The sequence below is a fragment of the Garra rufa genome, chromosome 3, assembly GCF_049309525.1.
Source record: "Garra rufa chromosome 3, GarRuf1.0, whole genome shotgun sequence".
NCBI lineage: Eukaryota > Metazoa > Chordata > Actinopteri > Cypriniformes > Cyprinidae > Garra > Garra rufa.
The window spans coordinates 1,846,328-1,862,535 of NC_133363.1; the positions used below are offsets into that span (position 1 = coordinate 1,846,328).

The 16,208-nt window shown below is 36.7% G+C and overlaps 1 protein-coding gene across 1 annotated transcript in view; it reads right to left on the minus strand.

The window, feature by feature from the left end:
• The window catches only part of arhgef40 (Rho guanine nucleotide exchange factor (GEF) 40), a 43,657-nt gene extending 28,495 nt beyond the window's left edge, over positions 1-15,162 (minus strand). Inside the window, exons 1-8 of the mRNA XM_073837646.1 lie at positions 14,968-15,162; positions 5,022-5,111; positions 4,606-4,713; positions 2,345-2,630; positions 975-2,211; positions 608-834; positions 381-530; positions 194-308 (exon numbers count right to left, since the gene is read on the minus strand). Of these exons, the coding sequence (XP_073693747.1) occupies positions 194-308; positions 381-530; positions 608-834; positions 975-2,211; positions 2,345-2,630; positions 4,606-4,713; positions 5,022-5,111; positions 14,968-15,162 (2,408 nt within the window). The remainder of the gene's footprint in view (positions 1-193; positions 309-380; positions 531-607; positions 835-974; positions 2,212-2,344; positions 2,631-4,605; positions 4,714-5,021; positions 5,112-14,967) is intronic.
• Positions 15,163-16,208: the final 1,046 nt, after the last annotated feature.

Genomic DNA, 16,208 nt, shown 5'->3' on the forward strand with positions numbered 1-16,208 from the left:
GCCAAGCACAGTAAAAGGTCATGAGATAATGCCCTCCAGCCTAAAATTCAGCAAAACACTGAGGTTTACCAAGAATGCGAAAATACCCAGCCAGCTCTAACTTTAGCTCACTCAGTATGAATGTTTACTCCAATGCATGTGATATGTGGTGATAGTCATGATGGCCTTTGTTTACATGGGTTGAATAACAGACCTGGTGATGGTGTAATAGCAGGACAACACTTTGATCATTTCATCTGTGTTCCAGCCATTCTCTGGGAGGTGACTTTCTGTGGTAACCAATGCTCGTCCCAGTCGGTCCATAGTACCTACATGAGAAAGGACTTAATGTTAAGGGGAAGAATAAATATTTTGTAAGCCTTAAAAGTGAGAACATCTACCTGTTAATATTAGCTTCCCTGACTGCAGAAGATTGAAATCCAGGTCTCTAAGATGCGGAGGGGGGGCTTTGGATTCTAAGTGAGCAGCAGATTCGGATAATCCCATCTCATTTTGGGAATGGTCAGGAAGGGATGTGCCAGACTGGCTTTCTGTAATACATGTTAAATTTGAACAAACTGAGTACGGAGTGAGCTATAACTTCAGCACTCAATGAGAGGCCACTTACCTCCATCTTTGGCTTTTGACTTTGCATCTGTTTCTGTGTCGGTCGCTGCTATACAGCCATTGCAATCTTTGGATAACTTAGGAGCCTCCTCTGATCGACTAGAATGGCTGATCATTTGAGTGGCTTTGGTCGGGTTCTTTGAGGCAATTTGGTCACCCTTGCCTTTATGTTGGACACGGACATTGGATTTGACCTTCCCTTTGCCTCCTTTAGCTTTCCTTTTCCTCCTGTAGGAAGGTAAATTTATCTTTTTAACACTAAAACCATTTTTATTTGATTATAGTAGGTATGGTATCCCTTGTATTAGTGGGCAATTAAAACAATTACCATCAAATATGCATGGAAATTCAAATTGACTTAACCATACCTGGGTGCTCTAAATCCACCTGTTTTTACTTCTTTTCCTCTGGGACAAACAAAGTTCTCAGACTTTCCAGGACACTTTTCTTCTGTGGAGCTTACAGTACCTGATGGTGGCAAAATTTTATCTGTTTTCTCTTGTTTGGTTCTGCTTTGTGCACAACTAGATGAATAAGATGCACTGTTCAGGGAAGAATCTTGGAGAGACATTGTCCGTGTCCCAGATTCTCCAGCCAATTTCTTGTTTATGTCTTCTGTTTCTCCATGAACAGCCAAAGGGACAGCTCCATTATCTGTAGCGTTGGAGGGATTTGCTAATGTTGCAACCTTATGTCTACCATCTAAAGTGCTGGCCAATATTTTATCATCACAGCCACAGTGCGATCTTTGATTATGGGCCTGTTGTCCCTTTTCCAGACTCACTGCTTTGTTCTTAGCCACGTCATTATCATCTGTGGAACATCGCCTGCTGGAACACTTCTTTCTCTCCTCCCAGGGCAGTGTACCCCCAGTCCCATCTCTCTCTTTTCCTACCCCTGGCCTCCTTTCTTTGTCCATACAATGAGAGCTGTATTCAAGGCCTTCTGGGTCTCTAGCACCTTCATCAGAGTCCTGGAACGAAGGGCAATACGACCTTCTTTGGCGACCCAAATCAATGACACGAGGCAAAGGCCGTGAGGTAGCCAAGTCACTGCAGGAAACTACACCATCTTTACCGTTGTTGTTGCTATCCCTTCGTACCAGACTTCCAGCCCTAGCACCAGGTTCAGTCTTCCCATACCCTCTCCCCTTCCCCTTTCGTATTCGTATTGCTTTACCCCTCCTACACAGGGGCAATGTTCTGGTCTTACATATTCCATGCATCTCCAGATAGCGCTGTTTAGGATCAGCACCACCATCTGGGCCTCCTCTGGGCTCTAGCAGCTCAACATAATCTCCAGCACCATCAGCAACAAGATGGTCATCACTGCTTCTGCGCAGGCATTCTAATGCAGCCTCAATCTCCGCCTCATTCCCATCTGGAGGCAAGTCATCTTCTTCATCCCAGGACCAGGAATCGTGCTCTCCTGAAGAGCTGCTCCAACCAAGGCCCAAACCCCCTGATGACAAGTCAGTTTTGTCAGGTTTGTCTTGGAGAGGATCGGATGGATTGTGGAGGAGTTTGGGATAGACAACCTCTTCCCATGGAATACGGACCACTCCGTCACACGTGCTCACCAGACAAGTGTCCAAACATCCTCCACCTACATGGCAAGAAAGTTTTTGAAGAACATTGCTTTAACCATCATGACACACTATAATCTTCCTAAATTTGCTGAACCTTGTTTCTACCATTGGATGGTATTTCCTTGCCCATGTCCTCCAGTTTTGTCTTACCTTCTCTCTTGCAGCCACGCTCCTTGTTGATGCAGTGTAACCACTCGGAAGTAAACACCAACGGATGCTGTGACTCTGGCACTAAGACCTCCTGTACATTCCTGCCACTAGATGCTAGGCACTTAAGAGCAAGGCGAGGACAACGCGTCGAGAAGGGGACCACCTGTAGGTAGAAGTCAGTACTACGCAGGAGTCTCCAGTCCAAAGTAGAGAGTTGTACTACTACCTTCTCTCCCAAACAGAGTGGCCAACCAGAGTGCAAGAAGAGACAGCCCAGATACTGAGACTAAGAGAAAGAGAGAGAAATAGTTGTTACAAAGATAGTCTAATGTCATAGCAGACCAACAGAGTTGCACTAAAACCACAAATTTATTCCAGTTTGTTGCACAATGCTAAATAGTGCAATACACCCAATGCTTTTTTTAAATTGATCAGTTCTTTTAGTGGACTTTTGGAAAAGTAACTTTGTCCTAACTGGGGCTGACCATTATACAGTATTCATGATAGACTGGTAAGAATTTGACAACCAGTAGAGATTTTAGATTATTATCTCAATTATGGTTATGTTCACATGACATTGCAGTATTGCTTTGTCATAAAAGTTTATCCTTTCAATGCAGTATAAGCCATGCCACTTTGAACTTTCCAGTGACTTCAACAACGTTCAAGCGAAATGAGACACCAGAAAATTTTCAATTAAGCATGATGTTATGACAGACAATTTTCCTGCACAAACACGCGTTTTCGCCGCCTGTTGCGCCTCGCGTTTTTGCGAGCGCCTGAAGTTGAAAAAAAAATCAACTCTGAGCGGAAAAACACCCAACGTCATTAGCGTTATTTTCCATTGTCCAATTGAATGAATGGAGAGGCGGGCCTTCTGTTGTGGTGACGAAAGTTTACCGTTGCTTAAAAAGACCGGAGACTGCAAGAAATGGAGGAGAAACCTTTGGTGTCTGTCGTGGGTAACCCGGAGCTTTATTTTTTTGGGTTTCTGCTAATATGACAGTTTACTTAACAGCAAAAAACTAAGATTTTTGAGCGCTGGCGCTATAATCCTTTGATTTGACTGACAGGACAGCTGTTTTGGCCGTTGCTTAGCAACATAAAACAACGGCAGCACACTGCTCTTTTATTAAAAGTCACCAAAAAAAGGCAGTGCTGTGCGCCTTCAGGATCCTCTTGGCTAGTGCAAAGTTGCTCATTCGCGCAGGTTTGTGAGCATCATTAAATATTGAATTGTGTTTTAAATTACACAATTACACAAATTAATTTCCTCATTTGAAAGTGTTTACTTACCTCACAACCAGAAAATCTTAACGCAGTTTCAAACGTTTTCTCTTCAGGCAGTAGGCCGAATTATCCCATGACATAAATCCCCCTCATCCATGCCCACTCACAGGACCATGATCAAATTATGTTCAGGAATCCACACCCCTCCCCTTATTCATCATCCTCCCTTTTTTCTAAAACCCCATCCTCTGTTTTATGGTATTTAATTTACTGTCATTTAAAAAGATATAAAAGTGTCGCTGGCGCATCTGAAGAACGATTGAGAAGTCATATTCCTTGTTCCTCCAGTGAACAGCCCCTAGTTTTTTCGCTCTGATATTCCCTTTCTACCCGCTTTCTCAATGTGCCCCAGTGTTCGATCTGTTTATCCCTCCCCCATTTCTCAAGCGAACACTCCTCCAGCCTTTCTCAGGCCCTCGGCTCACTCTTTCTCACACACACATATGGTAAGAATTACCGCCATGACTCAGACCAAGGCTCTCGTCCCTGGCAGCTTCTCGTAGCGACAATGAAAACAGAGCCGGCTGAGAATGTGTGTGTGTCATGTATTTATGTAAGTGTGAGTTAGTTTCATAGTGAACACTTTCCGTGTCTGTGTGTGACTTAATGTCGGAAAAGTACTAAATGATATTATTACAGTAACAGGCAGTAAAGGTGGTGCTGTATTGTTTAGAAGATTTTGACAATTTCAAATATGATTTACATCTAAGATGTTTTAGATGGTTGCTGGGTGTTTACTAAAGTATTTTGGATAGTTTTATGGGAAATTGTCTCTTGATATGGCTCAGGTCCTTCCTTCAATTTGGGATTTTAGAAATATTTTCACGCCCAACAGGTAAAATTCCTAATTGGTCACCACTCCTTAACAAACTGAAGTTAAGTTAAGGTTAGGGTTACTTTTATTGTACCCTTCACCTTATTTAACCCTACGTAATAGTAATAGCAGCCGGCACTAAAAAGTAAACACTTACACATGCATGCTGCTGTAATCTGTGCAGAAGGTGTTTGGCAGGAATGAAGAAATCCAGCAGGTATCTCAAGCTGTCGTGCTGATAGGTGGACTCGAGTACGGAGAACACCTACATGACACAAACATGCTCAGTCAAGAAAATGGTACAGACAGATTTTAAATGTTGGCTTGCTGAAGACATGGAGTCAAAAGGTTAGTCCATGCAGTTTTAATAATTTAAGGGAACTGAAATTCAGAGTTTAAATCTTAGAGAGTTTGAAGAGATCTTAAGTTGGGTTGCAATGGAAACAGTGGTTGCTAGGTAAAAGTAATTGTTTGAGTTTTTGAGTTTTTGGTAGATGTAACTTGAAAACTCTAAGAGGATCAACAACCCAATCGGTTACAAAAGACTGAGAAAGGCCATACTGATGTTCTTACCTGAGAGAGGAGAGGAGGAGCGGTGCTTTCAAAAGGAGGGTAGAGGGAAGATAGCGCCCCCTGCACGCAGTCTTCTACCGCCTCTGAACCCTGAAACAGATGATGAGACGATTCACATGTTAGTCATCACAACCGGCAGCTTGCTCTTCTCTTCCTCCCCACAAACACAGCTTCCTGTTCTGTGTTCCAGAGAGCATCTAAAACTTCCTGTGGTCCAAATGGTCATCATGACCTTTTCAACAACTGCACTGGATTCAGAAACTTTGTGTGATGTCTGAAGAACCCACACCAGCGTTGGGGAATATCTAGCTGAAAGAAACACTACTAACTGAAGTTTTCTTTTTTGGTAGAAACTTTACATAAACTGTGATGATACACGTGTATATATGAAGTAGTCAACATTTGAAGTGGATCAAAACCACTTTCATCAAAGTTGTCCTATAACCGAAACAATACCCGTTCTTGTCCTAGGACAACTTTGATGAATTGTTTTGATCCACTTCAAAAGTTGACTACTATATATGTATAGTAATGGCTGTGAAAATGATGGTAAATGTGACATTTTTCTGTCTGACTGTGGTTATCAACCTCCCTGTTTTTTTCCTCTTTCTGAAACTAGCGAAAACACTATTGTTATTTTATTTTTTTATTTTTTTGCTATTTCAGCAAGTGTGGTGCCTGATGGTGCCTAATGTAGTCTCACATTCACTGCTATAGAAGTTTAACTATGAATACTTTCGCTTTTTAGAAACCCAGAAATATGAAAAGGGCCATGGTGTACCATAGTGGTGCAACGGATCACAAAACTCACGGTTCGGATCATATCACGGATTTGGAGTCACGGATCGGATCATTTTTCGGATCAGCAAAAAACAAACAAAACAAAAAAAAAGTTTTTTTTTTTTAATAATTACTGAATGCTAACTTTAAGTACTTCTAATCCACAGCAAAAACTACTAGCTGAACTAATAAAGTCAATTACAAAAATGAAAAGTGTAGATGAATACAAAATAAAGTTACTAATAAAATCAATAACACTAGTATTCAGGTGTAGAAATTTAATATTTAATTGTAAAATAACTAGTTCTTCTCACTGCAGGTATTTATAGGATGCTGTCTCTTTAAGGCCTAATGCACGTCTCTGATACTGGCACGCATCTATCTCAGCTGTTTCGGTTCACTGAAGACATAACCGACTGTGTTTACCAGAATACCAAAACGGGTATTAAACATAACTTTGTATGTATGTTAAGAGAAGTTTTAAAGAGGAATCAATCTGTGAATCACGCAGTCTGAATCGCGTGTCTCTCTCTGTGCGCGTGCTCGCTTCAGGTATGTGCGGCAGCGGTAAAAAAAAAGAAGAAAGAAAGAAACAGCGCGCGTGTTCTCTTTTGCTGCAGCAGTTTAACTAGTTTGAATGGGTAAATTGACAAGACAAAATATATGCAAATCATACCCTTTTACTCTATGATGGTTCAATTTAACAGTTAATCCGCGAACCACATGCGTACCAAACCGTGGGGTCCGGTCCGTACGGATCACGGATCATCTGCGATCCGTTGCACCCCTAGTGTACCAGTAGTATCAGGGCTCGCAAAATTTAAAAATGTCTGGTAGCCCTTCGGGCAGATACTCTTTAGATTTTGGTAGCCCAAAAATTAATTTAACTAGTCCAAATTAAAAAAAATAAATAAATAAAAAAAAAAAAAAAAAAAAAAAATAAATATATATATATATATATATATATATATATATATATATTATTTTTTTTAATATAGGAGTCTAAATGTCAATCAAAAATATGCTCAATACACAAATATCAACAAATATGTTATGTTATGTTTGTCTCTCCGCAATATCGTATTTTTTAATGAATAATAATTTATTATTAATGCCGAGTTCTGTCATGAAACTCTAGATGGCACAGACTGATGGGTTCTTAATGTAACTGATGATATTCACAGCGTTAAATGACTCGGCACAAGCTGATTGGTTTATGTTGCATATGCAGCCAATGAGTTTTTAAATGGCTGGTTAGCATACACTCAAGGTTTTTGCAAAGCACTTTCAGAGTTTCTCTAAAACCCTTCACCTTCCCCAGCTCCACCTGTACAGATCTGCTATGAGACATTTTGTATGCTATTTGTGCAGCAGCAGCATGTCTTAAATACTCAGAGCACTGCATTGCCATATGCATTGGCAGTAGAAAGCTTTTTTCTGTTATTTTAAATTTTAATAATACTTCTCAATATAACAGTTTTACTGTATTTTCCATTAATTAAATGCAGTCTTGCTGAACAGAAGATACTTTTTTTAATTATTCCAAACTTTCATACAAACTTTTATATCTAGGTCCACTACACATCATGTGTTATGCTATAAAGTGCGTAACTTTAGGACAGTGTCATTACTAAAGAAGGAAACACTGCTTGACTTACAAAATATCATAGAATACACAAAAAAAAAAAAAAGAACTTGGCCACGTTCATGTAACTTTTGTCTACTTGTGTTTTATGAATGAGGCCCATTGACACAAGCTTGAAGCCATCCTGAGAAACACGACCTGACCAATAAAGTACATGCATATGAACTCTTATGTTTACTTTACTGCTGTTCTGTCGTCTTAGCAACCCGGAACATTTTCCTCTCGTTTATTTCTTCACTCCTTCTCCATCTCCCCCTTCCCCGCCTGAAAACACTCCGTCTCTCAGGAACTGCTTCTAAATATCATCTGACAACAATTACGCCAAAGCATCTTTACAAAACACATATTATGCTTTCTGAAGTCTCCCACTCAGTAAGCAACGAGCGGAATAAACAAAAGATGAGGGAGAAGAGAGAGCGAAAGTCAGCCAGGAAGGCCGGCATGTTTGGGGTGGTGGGGAGGGTGAGGAAAGAAAAACAAACTGAGAAAGGAAAATGGCAGGAAAGAACGTGAAATGAAAAAGAATGCAAGAAAAACAGAATTAAAAACAAAATGAGGAAGAAAAAAAAGGAAGGTTTTTAGGGCCAGAAGGTGAACAAGTCACATGAGGATAATCGAATGCACATACAGAAATCAGGCTGTAGAAATGCTCGAAATCTTGCTAATCTTCTTGTCCAGTGTAAGAAAAAACACTAGTGTTATATTTCAGTTAGCTAGTTAGATCTATGTTGGAATGCTTCCACTTTTCCATACAGTTTTGCATTTGCATCTGTTCTTTATCTTACAACTTGTGTTCTAACTGAAATACACCACAAGAGAACACATGAATCTTTTATTCTTTTATATAATCTTGTATTTTCTGTTTGTTATTTAAATTTTGGCAAGAAACAGTGATGCACTGATTTTGGAGCTGTAGAATATTTTCAGCAGGTATCAATTTTGTCTCAGATGTTTTTGCTAAACTCCCTAAAAACACAATGAGTCAGTGTTAACAGTAAAACTACTAAGCTACAACAAATGTCACTTAATGTTTCCTTTTAGTGCAGTTTTTTTTTTATAATAAAATTTCGGTTTTGTTAAATAAATGAAGCTTAAAAAAAATATAAATTTAAACATCTGATTAAAGAAAGCTGCTAAGTCTATATTTCAAGTTATCTAAAATAACACAAAAATAAATTCTAAAACTACTAAGTATAAAAATAGAGCTAAATAAATAAAACTAATTTAAAAAAAGTAAATAAAATTACTAAAATGTTAAAATTACAATGAAAACTGAAAATATATAACTAAAAATCAACTCAAAAATTATGTTTTTGAAATCGGGTGCCGTCCACAAAGTAAAAAAATTATATATTTCACGTTCACTGAGGCCATATGATATTTTTCATATTTTTTTCATGGTACTTTCTGTTTGCCCTTACTAAAAAGAAGTATACTTGAAGTTTATTTTATTAAGTATACTTAAGTAAAGTTCAAGTATATTTTATAAAGTATAAATACATAAAGTATATCAAGTATACTTTATGTAGTAAGTGTACAAATATAAGTTTACTAATAGTATACTTTCAAGTGTACTATTTCAATACTCATTGGGATTAAATTGTCAAACTTTCTAGTATATAAAAACTATACTTTAAGTATAACAATAGTAAATTGTGAGAACACAACTAGTTTACATCTATGTTTTCAGCTTGTACTGCAAGACTACTAAAAGTCAACTTACTAATAGTTTACTAATTAAATAATTTTTTTGTGCATTTTAGTACACTTTGAACTATATTGTCTTAGTAAACTACTAGTTTAGCAGTTTTATCCTGCAAGTATACTCATAAGTTTTTTTCTTTAAGTAAACTTTACACTATACTTTAAGTACACTACAATGTCCCTATTTAGGTATTGATTTGTATATATTTTGTTATGAATATCTGAACATACAAACATTAAAAGAAAGAACATGGTATCTCTGATTGCAAACAAAAACATTTTATTCTACCTCAATGCATTCTTTTTTATTAACACTTAAATGTAGTTTCATAAATTAAATAAAAAATAACATTTTGAACAAAAAGCTAAAAAAAAGACTATTCATGGAGTTGATCAACACCCCTAAAGCTTGACAGTCATTATTACCTCTTCATGGGTCGACATTTTATTCCATAATGTTACACAGTTTTCCATATCTATGGTTTTGATGCTGTTAGATTACATGTGGAAGCATCTGTTGTTTCGGTTTCTTCTTCACTTGTGTTTTGGAAATTCTGCACAGACAATGTGTAATAGCGCTCCTAGTGTATAACAATGAAAACACATATTCTCAGAGCACAAGTAGAGCTCAAATAAGACTTTTTTCCAAGTATAAGTCAAGTATACTTAAATGTCATTTTAAGTATATTTCTGAGAAGAATATAAAGCACATTTCTGAGAAGTACATAAAAAGCAGACTGAATACTTTCCTAGATTTAGATTAAAAGAAGTATACTAATAGCACACTTCAATAAACTGCTTTTTTATAAGGGTGTATCACAGCAGTCATAGCTCGCACTCATATGATAAAACACTACCAAAACACATTACGCGTAACTTGTTCTGGTTTGGAACGACAGGTCAGAGACTAAATGTTTTGTGCACGATTTGGTCTAAAAAAATGTTGATCTAAAAATCAAATACGCTCTGTTTTGCTCATTTCAAAACCTACTAGGAATTGTGTCTGACAGATTGAATATTTTTATTCAGCACATCCTTAAGACTGACTAACTGTTTAGACAAACCAAGTAGTCCGTTTAGGAAAATGTAATTTTGCAGATCAGTGTTTCTTAAAAAAAATAGTTGTGTGAATGTTTCACAGGTTGACAGGAGGTTCATTAAAAATACTAATGCAACTGAAACGTTCTTCATCTGTTTTATCAAACTTCTGTAATGACGTATATAAGGACGTACATCCACAGCGCAACCTCAAGCACACTATAACACCAGCGGTATGTCATTGTTCTGCCCAACTTCCTCTTTTTCTTAGCAGCTCCTAATGGAACAGTCGGTCGAGAGAGATGCAGTCAAAGAGAGAGAGAGAGAGAAACTGCTGAAGAGCAGAATGATGAAATCCAGATGCAGGCAGATGAAAGATACAGTGTGAATGGAAGAAGAGAACTAGAAAAAAGGATTGAGAAGGAACTATTTCCTCTTTCTAAGAGGAACTTCACACACCGAAACATCTGATCCAACAGATTCTTATGTCTTAAATCGTGAACTAAGTGCTGTCTGAAGCAGGTTTCTATTTGAAGATCAGGAACTTAAATGTGATCTCATACTAAAGGAAGTCCTAATTTTGGTCAGAAATACTGTTTACACACTTACAAGCAAATACTTGCTCAATAGATTATATCCATCACGCGTGTTCTTGTGTTATTTTATGTACACTGCATTCAAATACACTACAGTTTGATAGTCTGAGGTCGGTTATATTTTGAAAGAAGTTTCTTCTGCTGACCAAGGCTGCATAGATTTGGTCAAAAATATAAAAACATTAAAATTCTGAAACAATATTACAATTAAAAAAATCTGTGTTGCGAATATGTATAAATCTGTAATTGAGTGCTGTGATCAAAGCTGAATTTGTAGCATCATTACAGTTCTTCAGTGTCACATGATCCTTCAGCTTCTGTTGAAAACAATTGTGCTGCTTCACAAAATGTTGAATTCTGACTTTATATTTCAGGATTCTTTATTTGAAACTAAAACCTTTTGCAACATTATAAATGCCCTTTGCTGTCACTTTTGATCAATTCTTTGCACCCTTGATGAATAAAAGTGTTAATTCTTCTTTTAAAAAAATACTGACTTTTGAACATTAGTGCATCTATTAAAACCGATGTGTTACTATTCAAGTAGCTAGATGCATACTGTACAGTAAAAAAAATGGAGAAATGCTCACATTCATGTACTGGTGTTGAGTTTGTTTCAAGCCTTACTGGCCTGTACATTGATTTTACAGTGCTCAACAGATCTGTCCAATAAAAAATGTCTCACTAGGGTGAGATTTTGTGTGTATGTGTGTATCTACAGTGGCCTCAATAATTGTTTGGACACCTAAGCTTGTCTTGGACACAGAAATATCTTAATATCAAAGTAAGAGTCAACTGAAAACAAGACAAACAAGCAAACAACTAAAAAAGTTTCTCAGTTGTGATGCAACTTCTAATGCAAAAACAACAACAACAACAACAACAAAAAAACACCTTTGCATGTGCTGCCAGACACGTTTGAGCATAAACTAAGTAGGGATGCACTGAATGTTCGGCAACCGAAATTAATAAGCAAAAAGCAGAATAAATTGTACCGAACAATGATGTGACACAATCAAATAGAGGTGCGCACTAATGCAGCAAACATCTCGACAATGTGGAAGCATTTAAAACTGTCTGAGAAAGATGCAAAAATCATTCCAAGCACCGACAGCGAGAGACTGTTTAGAAGCGCATCGCATGTCTTCATGAGAAGAGAAAGGTTACTGTATGATGACTGAAATCATCCATTAGTAAATAAATACGTAGCAATTGTATTTATTCTGACAGCGCTGCAGCAGCTCCTTAGCCAGGCCTCTAAGCCCAAAGATGAGAATAATTCATAAATCTGCTGCTGTCAGCAAAAACTAGGACTGAGGTCTTCTTGCCAGATTACGCCAAAATAAAAGTCAACATTCATCAATGTTAGTATTGTCGTTTTACTGTTGTTCTGTAAAATAAAATAAAAAAACTAAGACAAAAATAATGATGACAATCATTACAACAGCTCTACTAATACATTTATTCTAACATTCTCTTTTGCTCAGGGCTACATTTATTTTGTACATTAAAAACACATGCCTGATTCAAGAAAGTGGTCTTAAAAATGGACAAAGAATATTATTTTACTAACTTAATAATTTTAAGTTAAATTGTGCTTTGTTGGTAAGCTTCATTTTTACTAGAATGTAAAAAATGTTGAGTGTTTAGTAAATATTTTTAAACTGTTGTTTTGTAATTCTTCTTCTTTTTTCTTTTTTTTTTTTTTGAAAGGCAAGGCGAAACTGTAAAAAGCATATTTTGGCTATTTAATCTATGCAATGGTGAAAAAACGGGCAAAATACATGGGGGAAAAACTCGAAAAACCATGTTCGATAATCAGCCTTGGACCCAGAGATTAATTTTGTTCGGCTTCGGCCAAGAATTTTAATTTCAGTGCATCCCTAAAAATAAATGTTCAAATATCTATTTTGTTCTGATTTCACTTCTGCTCTAGCTTCTGCACTTATAATATTTAGATTTGTTTTTAAGTCATTGTGCACTATAAATATCATTGGCAGTTTGTGATGTTCTTCATTTGTAAATCACTTTGAATAAAAGTATTGCAGTATTACTAAATGCTAATGTGCATGTGTGTGTGTGTGTGTGTGTGTGTGTGTGTGTGTGTGGGCACTGATGTGTTTTTCCATGCACTCTCACCTCTCCCAACTGAAAATGAATCATCTCCCTCTATTTCAGGTCTTATGTGGAAAATGCAACTTCACCCAAACCACCATCACATCTTTTCATTTCTCTCACAGTAAAACAGTCTCTCTCTCTTTCTCTGTCTCTGTATGTCCAGCCAGACGGCTCCACCCTGTCCCACACACACCAAACACTGGCAGCAGCTGTAGTCACATCAGTATTCGAGGCTCACGTGCCTCGGTTTGTATTTGTATACATGTGTCGAAAGATGGACATTAACACACGTGTTTTACTTCAAAGCACTCTGGTCTATTAGTTGAACTTCCTCCCATCTATTTTAAGTCATTCAGTTGTTCTCATCTATTGGTTTAACTTGCATTAATTCTACTTCATTTATTTTTACTACTCTGTTCTATTATAATTGTTTTCCTTCAAGTTTACTTCTCTTCTGTTTGATTCAAATGTGCAATTCTGTTCTATTCATTACATCTAACCAATTACTTTATTCCATTAGTTCCACTTTAATCCTATTCAACCATGCATCTATTATACATATTTGTTTCTCATCAGACTTTTTCTTGATATTCAGCTACTCAATTTTTCAATTATTCTATTGTGGTTTCGCAACCATTAATTCTATTGCATTTAATTATTTTTTAGCATTTTTAAAACTAGGAAACCACGTAAAAGCCATTAACAAGAAATCACACTTCTTTGGTGCAAAAAAATAATTCGATGCATTTCAGTCAACTCCTATTTTTATTTATGCAATTCTATTCATTTCATACATTTTACTTTATCCAGATATCCTATTCTATTAGTTCCAATTTTCTTCCATTCAACTACGCAATTCTAAAAAGACACAGATGTCTTTGCAGATGTAGGTTGCCACCTCACACATTTATTGTGATGCCATTTCTAATGCAAAAAAACTTCTTTGCATGTGCCGTCAGACATGTTTAAACATGAAATAAGTGTTCACATATTTAATTTATCCCATACTTGTTTCCACTTCTGCTCTAAGTTATGCACTAATAATATTTGGATTTGTTTTTAGCCATTGTGCACTATGAATATTATTGCCTCTTAAGACAAATTGCTTGTGATGTGCTTTATTTGTAAACCACTTCGGATAAAAGTATTGCTGTATTACTAAATGCATTAGAAATCATGTAAAAGGCAAGCCATGCACAAGTAATCACACTTCTTGCTTGGTGGTAAAAAAAAAAACACATTCAATTTGATGCATTGCTTTACTGTTTTAACTATGCATTTCTGTTAATTTAATTAATTTTGTTTTAACCAGCTATTCTATTCTATTCTATTCGTTCCAATTCACTTCTATTCAACTATGCAATTCTAAAAAGACACAGGTGTCTTTACAGATGTAGCTCATCACTTCACTTTACACTTCTCAAAATCTCAAAATCTTCTCAAAATCTATTGTGATGCCATTTCTAATGCAAAAAACTCCTTTTGAATGTGCTGTCCGGCATGTTTTAACATGAAATAAGTGTTTAAATATTTATTTTATTCCAATTTCCACTTCTGCTCTAGGTTATGCACTAATGATATTTAGATTTGTTTGTAGCAATTGTGCACTAAGAATATTATTGCCTCTTAGTTTTACTAAATGCATTAGAAACCATGTAAAAGCCATGCACAAGTGATCACATTGTTGTTTGGTGGTAAAAAATAAAAATAAAAAAGAACAAAAGATTCAATTTGATGCATTGCAAGTTCACACCTATTCTGTTTTAACTATGCATGTCTATTAATTTCATTAATTTTGTTTTAACCAGCTATTCTATTCAATTCGTTTTAATTTACTCATATTTAACTATACAATTCTATTATATTTGTTTCTTATATATGACAGACTTATTCTTATAGTCAGCTATTCCAATTTGTTCATTGACTGAAGGGGTCAATTAATTTTTATCTTCTACTGGCCTAACTACACTAAATTTGTGTGCATTCAACTAATCTTTAGTTTCTTTTTTAGTTTCTACTCAATTTTATTAGTTTTACTTCATCCCTATTCTATTCTATGAATCACACAGTCATAAAGACAGTCCAGAAACCCCAAACAGAGTCTTTTCATAGGAGTCCTCCTCGGTTTGTTCCAGATCGGTGTGTCCTGCAGTTTCCTCATGAGTTTTGAAGAGATGTGGGGAATTCCCTCCTCCAGCTCTTTCCTACTCATAGCTGCTGTGTTCCCATTTACCATAGTAACCATTTTCCTTTCCACCATTATAACCACTGCAATTATTATCACCACTGTAAAACTGTGGCACATTGGGTTCGCTTTCAAACAGCTGCTTTCAGAACCTTTTTGTCATATAATGTCTGTAGTTTGATAACATGGCTAATACAACCCCAGTGTTTCAATAGTAAGAATTACTATAGTAGCAATGGCATTTTTAACTTTCTGCAAGGACCACACATTCCTACTGTCGTTTCAAACAAAGAGAGACCGATTCATTTCAATAGAGCTGAAAGAAGACGCTAAACAGACACTGGACGAAGTAGCATTGATTGAAGCATATTCCGCAGAAAAAAAGTTACAGGCTACTTTTGCAATTTTGTATCAGCTATAGCATCTCTTCTGTTGCTGTCGCTTTCAGATTAAAATATTATTTTGAAATCGTTTCTTCTAAAGCGTGTTCTAAATGAATTGATGTATTATGTAAACACTCCTGTGAGCAGACAGACAGACAGACAGACAGACAGATAGATAGAGCTGGACTTACCATGACTTCTCGCGGCGGTCCGGACTGACTACATCGCTCTTAATTGTGTTTCTGAACATCCACAGAGGCAAACGATCCCTTTGCTCGAGTGAAACCGTCGCTTTAGTGTTTCTCAGTCTGAAGTTTTCTGAAAAGCAGGAGTTTGTTGGTGGAGGAAGAGAGAGAGAGGCATGTCAGTCCCTCCCATCTGCTGAACAAGAGCTGCAGTGAGTCGCAGTCACTCTTTCCACTGGTGCTCCTGCCATCATCTCCATGAAGAAATGCTCAAACCATTCTGAATTACTCGAGTTTTAGAGTTGATTAATATGCTTTTAGTTATGATTTTTCTTAAACTGTCACATACAAGCCACTTAGTGTCAGATAAAATGATCAAACATTAGCCTAATAATCTTATGACACTGTGAAACGTTTGCTTTAGTAAATTCAATATACTTAACTACTTACAATGATTCAGTGAGGCTTATAATACACTACCTTGAAATGTTAAGGTAAGCTCATTTCCCAGACACAGTTCGGACTATTAACAGCACCGTTAGTTCCTAAAAAC